Source organism: Anas platyrhynchos, chromosome 5 (assembly GCF_047663525.1).
Source record: "Anas platyrhynchos isolate ZD024472 breed Pekin duck chromosome 5, IASCAAS_PekinDuck_T2T, whole genome shotgun sequence".
Classification (NCBI taxonomy): domain Eukaryota; kingdom Metazoa; phylum Chordata; class Aves; order Anseriformes; family Anatidae; genus Anas; species Anas platyrhynchos.
Genome location: NC_092591.1, coordinates 38,329,215 through 38,341,492, shown reverse-complemented (window position 1 = coordinate 38,341,492; position 12,278 = coordinate 38,329,215). Strand labels below are relative to the sequence as shown.

Here is a 12,278-nt window from a genome sequence, read left to right as displayed (position 1 = left end):
TTTTACCTCGATCGTCTTAAGAAATGGAAGGGAAAACAAACGCAGAAGTTAGTGGGAAGAAAATGATGGTATCGTAGTGGAGTGTGAGAAGTGTGTATGTGTGGTAAAAAAAAAAAAAAAAAAAAGTGTTTTGGTAGGTGAAGATTCTGATAAGTGAAGATTTTCAAAATCAAATTTCTAATGGATACTGAAGGTCTGTGGGGAGGTGGTCATTGCTAGTGTATAAGAAAGCAAGTTTTACTATTTCTACCAGTTGTGGATCAACTTCTCCTCCTAGGAGGAATCTTCTCGTTCTTCCCATTGGATTCAGATGGTCTCTCTTTTACATTTGGATAGAAGCAAATAGAGCTCAGCTGAAGTGATAGGAGCGTCAGCAAAAATAGCTTTATCCTTCTGCATAGGTTTCTGCAAGCTGTTATGGTAATTTGCTAGTGGAATCTTTCATTTCCTTATCGAATTGCCTAAATCCCTTAATTTGCAGTGTCTTCCATGAGAGGCAGAAAGGTCACTCTCAGGCACCCAAAAAATTTGCTTTCTGTTGAGGTCCATGAGGATTTTGTGACAGGCAATTGCTAGCAATCTATATGCAAATGCTCTGTGTCTCTCCTAGGTATGTACCTGCTAGAAAAAAATGCAAATACATGCTTTGCCTTACCCTACTGTTTCCTACAGGACAAAGTAAGATCAAACTTTATTATTGTCTTGGGCCTTACTATAAATACTTCCTACAGTGTTTTCAAAGTCCTCAGTCTACCAACTAAATCCCAGCATAAGTATGAAATATACATTTCTTTGTTTAAGTGGTGAGAATGTGACAGTTTTTGTGATAATGATTTTTGTCCGCTTCTGCATATTTTTCTCTCCGGAAATTTCAGATCTTGCTCATGTTGTTTAATGAGCTGGCTGGTCAAGCATCTGATGCCCCGGTGGGAACTTTCAAAGTCACTGAACACGTTTTTACTTAAATCTAGCTGACATTTCTGTCTGTTTGATTTAATGTATGATTTCCATAGTTAGATTACCAATCAGCTGGAGCATAGTACAATCGTTCCTCTGTGCTATAAGCACACATGCATCCAGCACAGAAGTGGGCTTTTTGCTGTTGGGCTACATGAAAAGGCCGTTTTCAGATTGTGCTGGCATTTGAGAAGACTTTAAAAGTCAGATTTACTTGGAACAAAATGCTGTACCTATAATGAAAATTCAGAGTGGAGAATTACCCTGTGCTCTTTCTCAGCCATGATGATGCAGAGCCTGTCCCTCGCTGTAATCTGGTGCTACTACGCTATTAGAAAGCATGAAATAGCGATCTTTCCTCTGAGGAGACACACATTTTAAAGATTAATTGCACACAGCTTTGTTCTAGAATGGACATTTTCAGACATGGCTTCAGACATTTTTCCTCTACCTTTCCCCAGTATCTCTCTTCATCCTGAGAGTAAAAAAAAAAATATTGTGCCACTGAAGTGGTGGTGCATCCATCCTCTGCATCCACTTGTTTTTTTGGGTGGAAGCCAGTGCCTGCAAGCCTAAGTTTTTTGGGATGTTGCTTTCCCTGTTCCCCTTAATTTGCCTTTACATTTCTTTGTTTGGCAGTCAGTAATCTGCATGCTGAAGGGGGAACAGTCTATAGATCTGTCTTTTGGCTGGCAACAGTAATGCCCAAAACTGTCATGTAGAGGTGTACCCTGGGCGCTGAGGTAAAAAACCAGTTGTTCTTAAGAGATATGAACTGACAGCGAGCATGTCTGCAATCGTGTTATTTCTGTGAAGTTTTTGAGTTCTGTGTCCTGAAGTTAGCCTAAAAACTGGGGAAAAGAAGGAAAAGGAAACAGAAAAAGAAAGAGAAAAAGAAACAGAAACAGGAAAAAAAAAAAAAAAAAAAACAGATTTGCAAGGATCTAATTATTGGATTCATGTTTTAAAAAGAATACATGTAGTGGATCTTCATCATGTAATTCCCCACACACACCTTGAGGTAAGCACAGCTGTCTTCCCAAAGCACTTTACAGGCTGCTTTGCAGAATTCATCAGTGGCATGCAGCCAGGGATGGGAGCTCTAGCCTGCCAACGTTCTCTTGTGTAGGAAGGGAGCCCAAAATAGTATGTATGCCTTCTTACTACCTCCTCTCAGTGCGTTTTAACAATTTCTGAAAGGTCAGTAGAAACTAGTAGCAATTAAAGTAGCTTTGCGTGTGCGTTAATGTGTGCTGTTGCAGGTAGAGGAAGGGAAAGTTCCTCTGACGTTAAATCCTGCTCCCTCTTTCCCTGGGATACTCTGTGGACGTGTAGCTGTATGTGTGATCCCGGACACAGTGCTTTACTGATGTCTCACGGGGCACCTTTCAGCTAGCCCAGCTGGGTAGGCTTCAAGTGCTGTCCCTGTCAGTTTGCTCTGGTAGGAGTAGCATTATGTATAAATGTGTGGTCATTCAGCGGCCTGTGATAAAATGACCTTGCCCTTAGAATTAGCAAGGGGCAGCCTGGCTCCCAGCCACTTGGTCTGCTCACAAGGACCTTCTCCCTTAAATGTTCTGCTTGGTTTATAAATCAGTCAAAACATACTGATGGTAGGTAATAAAAATAAATAAATAAATAAATACATCTTAAAAAGAGAGTTTTGTGTTTTGCTTTCCTTTTAAGAGGAAGCAGGGTTTTACTGGAAGGTTTAGTGACAACTTGCTATCATTTAGACAGAGTGATGTATCTGAAGAAAGATTAATGGTAATTAAAGTGGCATTGGAGAACTTCAGCAAATGACAGCAGCCAAGCTGGCTGCACTGATATTTTTAGAAATTTGACTTTATTGCATTCAGTATGACTCAGTTATTAAGTTAGCAGATGAGTCAATGGCTCAGCTTCTTCTGGCAGTCACTGAATGTGGAACTGTGTATTAAGATCATGTTCATCTCTTTGGTCAGAATTCACATTATAAAAGCCGAACAATGAGCGCTATTGGTTCACAAGTGTCTCGCAGAAGCACAAGTTGTAATTAGGCACTGATAATGTAGTGCAACATGCATACACAAAGGGGCACAGGGGCAAACCAGTCCAAAGTCCAACTTGCAATTGCGTGGAAAATAACGTGGTGACAATTCTAACCTTATATCCAGAATAAGTATTTTAAAACAACAAGAAACTCAGTTTCTGTTTTAGTTAGCACGTTGAAATATACAGCAAACAGGTCATTGAAGGTTTTCATATCAAAATAACAAATAGTTTATCCTTACTAACAGTTGTGTTTTATTTTTTACTAAACTGTTCTTTTGAGTTATCTTTCAATTTACTAACAGTGTGTCTGGGCTGTGCTTCTTTGTTTCTTGCTTCCATTTGAGCACAGTTCCTCCTGGTTTTTAACTTTGCTCAACTTGGATGAAATTCAAGTTTTCCCTGTTCAGTGATGTTGTGCTTTAATTTGTGAAATAATAAAGCTTCCATCTGTTCCAATACAACCGTATTGACCTCACTTCAGTATTTCTCCTGTATTTTGCTGATTTCTCAGGTTGCTATAGAAACTCTTCTTTCAACATTCTTTTAAATCCTTTTTGTGAACTTCCTTTGAACCCAGTCTATGCATTACATGTCATCCTGAGATGCACTTTTTTTTCTAAAATAGTTTCCTTAAAAAAGACTAAAAGTTTGTATTCTTTCACAAATTGTTGTGCCAGCATTGATTTGAGATTTCGTATTTCGTAATGATTTTGATGGAATTTATGTCCTATCTCTTCTTATTCTCTCCTCAAAGACTTCAACCAGTTTAACTCAATATAAGCTGTGGTTCTTTCGTTTTTAGTGTGTCAGTTCTAATTTGTACATGTAGGAATACTTTCCCTTCTTCTTCAGAGGAATTAGAGAATTGGAGTGCCTATGTTATGTATATACAGACCTGATGAGATGGATGTCCATAGAAATGTGAATGTAAATTGTGGCACCTTTCAGAAATTATTTGTTGTATATACGCATAAAAAAACCCTAGAACTAACGAGTATTTCAAATAATTTCGCTACTAAATCATGTAGCTTCCTATAGTGACAGATTATTACAGTTTGGAAGAGAATGACTTAGAGCATTAAGTCTCCCTGGATGAAGTTTGGGACTACTTTTTCAGCCTAATGGAAGTAGCTGGCTGTATATTTAGCTTTGCTTTCGATCGGTTATGTACTTGTTCTGAGAGAAAATGCCATTTGTGTCCCAAGATGCTGGATGTTATGTTGTTCAACAGGAGAAAAACATAATAATAAAACCAGATTGTGTGAAAGGTGAAGAGTGAATCTGTACAAAAAACGAGTCCCTGTTGAACTGAGTTCTGGCCTTCTATGATGTTCTTTGCTGCATTATAGTCTGGTGTACAAAACCTACGGTAGTTAATGTGTACTCACGCTAGCTTATCCGTTGCTTCTCTGATTGCAGTGTAATTGCTTCTTGAAATACCGTGATCAAAAAAAGTTAATATAAAATGTTCTGGTAGCCTGTGAACAAAACCAATCTGCAAAGAGAGATTCCTCTCAAGAAAATGACAAAATGAATTCCAAGGGCAGGTACTCTGCCTCGCGTCGCTGTGTATCATTCATTCTGTAGGTGCATTGTATAGCTGAAGCCTCCTGTCGAGCCTCTATTCTTTCAAGTGTCAGTATTCAAGTGTCAGTGTTCAAACTGAGGATTTGCAAAATAACAAGCAAAATTCCAGACAGGTTGCAGTCGATAGTGACGCCTAAGTGTAATTCAGAGAAATCTTTGAAATCTAATGTTTTCCTTAAGTCAGGTACGCTGTTTGATTTTCAATAATTTCATTTTCTGCCTAGAGTTTCCTGTTCTTTCTTAACATTCATCACAATGTTTTTTTTTCTCAGTATCTTTTTTATGTGTGAGCCTGGCATTGTGTAGTCCCTTACATTATGGGCTTATCTGATTGTGGGAGATTTGTAGTAATGATACAGTAACACAGAACTAAGCACTTTCAAATTTCTTTTCAGAGTATTTACCATGAGGTTGGAATAAACTGCGATTTATGATTTTTGAGTGAATAGTATGCGGCATGTTTCACAACTGCTTCTGACTTTAACAAGTGAATTATATGGTATAATATTTTGTGCATGAAAGTGAAATTTATCAAGACGTTTTGCAGAAACACCAGAAAAAAAAAACAGAGTTCTAAATTTTATCTGTCTGTTATTGTTACAGTACTCATAGGCTGCTAAATAGGCAGCTTAAATCATTTTTGCTCACTCAGCTGTTAAGGCTGTGTTAATTGGATCCTCCTACTGTGTGTGCTGCCTTGAAACTTGTGTGAAGCTCACCACCAAACTTTGTAGACAAAGTCAAATATCCTTATTATGTCCTCTATAGTATCATATTAACGAGCAATCTGCTATAGTCGATCTCTCTTCCAGTAGTTATAAATGAAGGGAAATCTAATGTTCTGAAATGAAGAAAAGATAGACTTATTTAAGAACTTTGCTTTGGCTCTGAAACATATATGGAATTGAATATTTATGTGCCTATTATTCTTTTACAGTTTCAAGTTTGCTATTAGTTATTTATGTAGTCTGGATTTCCAAGTTAAAGCTGTCATTATAGGATTGGAAATGTATTAAGATAGATGTGGAGATCTGAAGCTATAGGTGAGAGACTTTATTTAACAGTAGCATAACTTTTCATGTATCTTTCACTTTCAGAAGCATGAAAGTGTGATAACTGACATTTTCAATGATATTGCATTTAGCTGTTTCATCAAGAAAAATGTCCTATTTGGGAATGTTCAACTACTTTAAAATGTGCCAGAATTTGGATTGCAGCTTGGCAGTTTTAGAGTATCATAAACTCTTGACACATAATTTTGCAGAAGTATTTGCAGAAAATGATGCTAATTAATGGCTTAAGCAAGCCAGATGAGTTTACTGCATTAATTATTATTTTCATTAAAAAAAAATAAAATCCTGACTTATTCCAAGGAAGTGCTTGTGCCAGGGGTGGCCAATAAAGAATTCCCTCTGGTGGAGTTCTGGCAGCAGAGGCTCTGTCCTTCCCTTCTGCTAGAGGATGCAAAGTTGAAGTTGTTACTTTGTGGGTACTTCAGCATGCAGGCAGGAATGGATCAGAAACAACTGAAAAAACATTGTCCTGTGGGCTTCATGCAACAGGACCTGCGCAACAGGTCATGTGCAACTCTAATGTGCACCACATCAGAGCCATACCTTGTCATGGTGTGATGAGGGAAGCCCTTGTCATGATGGTACAACCAATTTCTTGCAGCTATCCCTGGCAGTGCCATTTGAACAAAGAAGGATGCAGTGAAGAGTAAAAGCTCACATTTGTACTTGCTGTGGTGAAGAATAAGTCTCTGTTTTCTCTCATGTTCCGCTGCACTGATGATGAGCAACTGTGGAAGTTGCAGAAGACATGGGAGAGAACCATCACTATGCTTTGTCCCATTCATGATCAGTTTGAGCGTAGAAGTGTTTGGATCCCATCTCTACTTTGGTAATCACAGCGAGGATTACTTAGAGCAGTGGTGAGCTTTAGAACTGACTTTTCTTAAGCAAACTATTTTCTGTCTAGAGCCTTCAAATTGTTCAATTTTGGGAGTGACTTGCCTGTAGAAATTTGGCTGGCAGGACTTAGGGGAAATCCATAATGTACTTTCTCTGTTAGTCTTTTCTTCCCTTTTTAGGTTGAGTAAGCACTATGTGTAATAATTTCAAGATAAAATGTAAGGAAATACATCAATGTAGAAATGCTGACAATTGTAAGGGAAACATCTCATAACGGGGATAATACACATTTGATAGCTTTCCTTGGCTTTACAATAAATAATTTCATATGTGATTTCTGTTTCTGTAGGACCCAGAAAGCACTAGTGTTGCTGTACAGAGCCAGCAGGGAGGTCATTAATGCCATTATATTTTTAGATCTGAATTGTCACTACCAATGATGCTGCTTCATAAAATAAGCCATGTTTGAATGTCTCTGGGGAAAATATAATATTAGCCATCAAGGATGTACCACTATGTGTATAGTACATGCTGTTTATGCATCCTCAATGTATGAATGATTTTTTACTATAACCTTTTGCAGGACGCAGGCAAAAAGGCAAAAAACTGCCTTTTATTGTAGTTATTCAGCAAGTTCAATGTGGAACGAAAAAACTGTTTTTCTAGATCAGTGCCTACCATTGCACTTTTTATTACCAATCATGATCTCCAGAGACTTCAAACATGGAAGCCATTGAGTCTGTGCGGTTTGTGATACAATTTGTGTACAATTAAGAAATGTCAATATATAGAATTGGTCTTGGATGCGTTTAAGTCAATATAGCAGTTCAGTGAAACACTGAGCACAAAACTTGTCAGGCTTTAAATATTTAAACTCATCTGTACAACTTAGAAAACAAATGAGATAGTAGAATATGGTGGCTGATGGCAGTTAACGTACAGAATAACATCCTGGTGATGGTAATTGTAATTCTGCTTGGTTAATCTAATTCTTCCCTTTTGGTCTAGTGAAGGACATCTTGTTTCTAATGCTTATTTTAATCACATGAAGAAGAAAGGAAAGTTTTTGTTTGTTTCTTTGTTTGTTTTGTATTGTTTTGTTTTTTCTGTTGTTTTGGGGTTTGGTGGGGTCTACCTCCTAGTTGGTAGGAGGGATTTCCGCGTTTGGGAGTGACTTGTGGCACCATTAGCATGCTGTGCTTTGTGTTACTGTTTTTGAGAATATTTTCTTCTCCCAATTTCAGGTTGGGTGGGACTATATCTGCATACAAGATAGTGCCAGACGAAATAGAAGAAATCAAGGTACAGTATTACTACCTTTCAACATTGAATTTATTTGCTTGGAGAATTATAGAAATGCTGCATAAAAAAATCTGTGTTGTTTCGTGCTTTAAGACACACAAAGAGTATATGACCTTTCTTTACTGTACTGTTTGACAAATTCTGAAGATAGGATACAAGAATGATAATAAGTATTAATTATCTGAACTGATTACTTTTCTGAAAAAATATCTCAAGTTAAAAATTAAAAATGAAATTGAACATTTGTCCTTTCCAGGTGTTTTAAGTCCCTCTTTTAATCAATAAAATATATCTTCTGTAAGTGTTCATCCTGACATCTTTTATACATCCAAAACATTAAAAATTGTCCATTGAAATCTTAGGTTTTTTACTATTAAATAATTTTGTTAATAATCGTTTTCTTCCAGTTTATTAATTGATTATTATATTTACACTTCTGGAACATTTTATTGTCTACTCAATTCTAATCAACTGTTATAGAAAGAAAAAAGAGAAGTGGTGTCAACAGTAAAATCCTTAGATCCATGTATAGGCATCTAAAAGAGAATTTTAGAAGTCCAGTTTACCTTCAGCTTATGTGGACTTCAGTAGGGTTGATGCCAAAAACTTGTGTAAATCGATGCATCTATGTTTAGATACCAGAATACAGATGCAGGACTCTTGTCAACATTGACATAAAAATAAATAAATAAATACAAATGTAGAGACCTTTTGCTTCTGTGATCAAAAGCACGTTCAGTTCTTTCATTATTATCTCTGTCTTAAAAGAGGATAGAATGAAATCTTTGATACTCAAAACCATCAACATGTCTTTGACTTCGAGGGGTGACAACAATAAATATTGAAGCTTAACTCCAACGCAATGTGCATTTTAACAACATTTACTTTAGCTGAGTCCACTCATGCCAAGTACTTTAGCAATTTGTGTCAATTTTGTTCTTAAGTGGAGTAAAAGATTGGTGTTTTATGGGAATTTGGCCTAGATCTGATAGCATGGTCTGTGTAACTGGTTGTTTATCGGCAATCCTTTGGATTGACATTTAATTATTCTGACCAATTACTTGCTGATGAGGATAACTTAATCTGTTGTGCTGTTTCACATATTTATTTTCAGCTGTGCGAAGAGATTCAAGAATAGTGTAAAATCTAGTAAATGGAAGTGGTTGCATAATCATTTGATCTAGATATGATTTTGCAGTGTATAAAGTTGTGAGGACTTATTTCTCCTCAATGAACATCAAAGAATTAGATACAAGTAAATTACAATACAATGTAAGTAAATACAGTGTATCTGCATCAGAATCAATGCCATCGCTATCATAATCAAAATCAAAATTTATTTCCTACCTCTGAGATTCACAGACTCCTCTATTCGGAATTGCTAAGAGTAATGTGATTTATTAGGGTAAATCCAACATTTAGCCTTTAGTATTAGAAAGAAAGAAAGAAGGTTTTCAAAACTTAATGAAGTTGATTAATATTTTCATGACATTTTGAGAACTGTACCACCAAACTATAAAAACAAAAAATCACGAAAACCCTAAACCACAGACTTCCTCCTTTAATATAGCAAAATGTCAATGGGTTTGGATTTCTTAATGTTCAAGACAGAGAAAATGAAGCTGATATTTCTGGCTTCATTGTGCAAGCAGAATTCAGTGAACAAAGAAAAATGGAGTGCTAGGAAATAAGAAAGAATTTTATTTTTAGGAAGTTACTGTGTTAAGTGTGATCAATAGTCACCGGAATGTGCCTTTCCCCACGCCTGCTAAGGAAGCCTCTTCTGATTTTTCTGCTCTCTTTTACTCAGCTGGTGTTCAGTTTAAATGCCTGAGATCCTAGGGAGAATCAAAGGGGTTAAGAACCTTCCTCATTGATCTCTGTTATGCCAGTTTGTAAGTGTGAAGGGAGGATTGTTTTGTTCTAAGTCAGGCCCATCAACATGACTGGAAAAGTAACCTGCTTTACTTGTTTCTGGTAACTCTCTTGCTTTGTTCAGCTAATGTGTTTTTTTTAGGTTGTGACAGAAGTCAACCTCCTATCACATCTTATCTGATTGAACTTCTCAAGCTGTAATACAGCAGATGTTATTCATAGGAAATGAGGCACTGATGGTAAATGCTATGACACAATAGCAGCAAGCATAATAGACAAATCTATTATTAAATATGGAAAAATATTTTTATGTATATATGAATACCAGCTGCCAAACAGGGAGACTGAGTACCTTGCAGCAAAGATAGGGGGAGTCTTAACTTCAGAAACTTTTTCCAAGCAAACCTTTTGGTATCTTGTGTGACTCGGAGAACAGCTTGTATAATCTAGTATTTGATACCAATATTACACGATTTGAAGTAGCTTTCATCTCTGAAATATGCAGCAAATGATAGAACCTCTAAGTGTCCAAGTGCTGTTTCAAAAGGATAAACCCATTTTTTGATTAATTTACTCTGACGTAGTCAAAAAGAAGTCACAGATATATCTTTAGATCTATATTAATCTCCTTAATAGCAACCATGTGCTCGGTTTCATGTGTTGTATAAGACAGTAAAAGTTAAAACAACCTGATTAAAAATAAAAAAGGCCAAGGGGAAGTGAGAGTTGAAGTTTAATGAGAGTTAAAGTGATGGAGCAGGGTTTAGGGGAAATGTATCATCCAAGCTCCCTGTGCCAGTGAGTATCTGGAAACAGCTAAAGTAGGCACATAAGGTGTAGTCTTTTTCAGGGTTAGGGACAGTTTCTTATATTTCTGGAGCCTTCTTCTGCTGTTTTGCTGGCTGCGGAGTCTTTAGACGTTGTAGCCTTCTAGATTTGAAGTGCTTGGAATTCCCTTAATAGAGGGATATTTAGAAAAAAAAAAAAAAAAGAACAAAAAAACCCTCCCAGCCAACATGGGTTCATGAGGGGTAGGTCCTGCCGAACAAATTTGATTTCCTTTTATGATAAGATCACCCATCTTTGATCAAGGAAAACCAGCTGATGTGATCTTTTCAGACTTCAGCAAAGCTTTTGACATGGTTTCCCATAGGATCCTACTGGACAAAATGTCCAGCATACAGCTAAACAAAAACATCATCCAGTGGGTGAGCAGTTGGCTGATGGGCAAGGCTCAAAGGGTTGTGGTAAATGGGGCCACATCTGGCTGGTGGATGGTCACTAGTGGGGTCCCTCAAGGCTCCATTTTAGGGCCAGTTCTGTTCAATGTCTTTATAAATAATTTGGATGTAGGGCTAGAAGGTGTTTTGAACAAATTTGCTGATGACACCAAACTTGGAGGAGTTGTAGACTTGGCTGAGGAAGGCCTTGCAGAGAGATCTGGACAGGTTGGAGAGCTGGGCAATCACCAGCTGCATGAAATTTAACAAAGGCAAGTGCCGGGTCCTGCACCTGGGATGGGGCAACCCTGGCTATATGTACAGACTGGGCGACGAGACACTGGAGAGCAGCCCTGCAGAGAGGGATCTGGGGGTTGTGGTTAACTGCAAGTTGAATATGAGCCAGCAGTGTGCCCTGGCAGCCAGGAAGGCCAACCGTAGCCTGGGGTGCATCAAGCACGGCATCGCCAGTCGGTCGAGGGAAGGGATTGTCCCACTCTGCTCTGCGCTGGTGCGGCCTCACCTTGAGCACTGCGTGCAGTTCTGGGCACCACAGTACAAGGACATGAAACTGTTGGAGAGTGTCCAGAGCAGGGTGACAAAGATGGTGAAGGGCATGGAGGGGAAGACATATGAGGAGTGGCTGAGGACACTGGGCCTGTTCAACCTGGGGAAGAGGAGGCTGAGGGGAGACCTCGTTGCAGTCTACAACTTCCTCACGAGGGGGAGTGGAGAGGCAGGTGACCTATTCTCTGTAAACACCAGTGATAGGACCCACGGGAACGGTGTTAAGCTGAGGCAGGGGAGGTTTAGGCTGGACATCAGGAAGAGGTTCTTCAACGAGAGGTTGGTCACACACTGGAACAGGCTCCCCAGGGACGTAGTCACTGCACTAAGCCTGCCTGAATTTAAGAAGAGATTGGACTGTGCACTTAGTCACATGGTCTAAACTTTTGGGCAGAACTGTGCAGTGCCAGGAGTTGGACTCGATGATCCTTATCGGTCCCTTCCAACTTGGGATATTCTGTGATTCTATGAAAAAGGAGAGGAGGAAATAAAAGAGAAAGCAAGTGAGATTATTGGAGTGTTACATGTGGAGAGGAAATAATCTTCTTCCATGCACAATAGTTGAGAGTTATTTTACTTCAAAAGTATCCCGCTCCTATTTTAAACATGAAATACTAAGGGTTTTGATGTGGTAGAATACGCAAGAAGTATAGCGCCGTTCTTATTATATGATTTATCTTGACAGGTTGCTGAAATAATTTCTAGGAGTTGAATAACCATGTTTTCTGATAGTCCTTGCAAAGTAAACTGCTTACTTGAATGGCAAAGGGGGGTACTTTGTTAGGCAGAGAGCAGTAATTACCATGACAAATAAATAAGAAGT

The 12,278-nt window shown here is 38.2% G+C and overlaps 1 protein-coding gene across 28 annotated transcripts in view; it reads left to right on the top strand.

Moving 5' to 3' along the window:
- Nucleotides 1-12,278, top strand: part of GPHN (gephyrin) — a 279,461-nt gene that overhangs the window by 102,553 nt on the left and 164,630 nt on the right. For all 28 annotated transcript variants that reach the window (XM_072038874.1, XM_072038880.1, XM_072038878.1 and 25 more), the window contains one exon: nt 7,736-7,793. In XM_072038874.1, the coding sequence (XP_071894975.1) occupies nt 7,736-7,793 (58 nt within the window). The remainder of the gene's footprint in view (nt 1-7,735; nt 7,794-12,278) is intronic.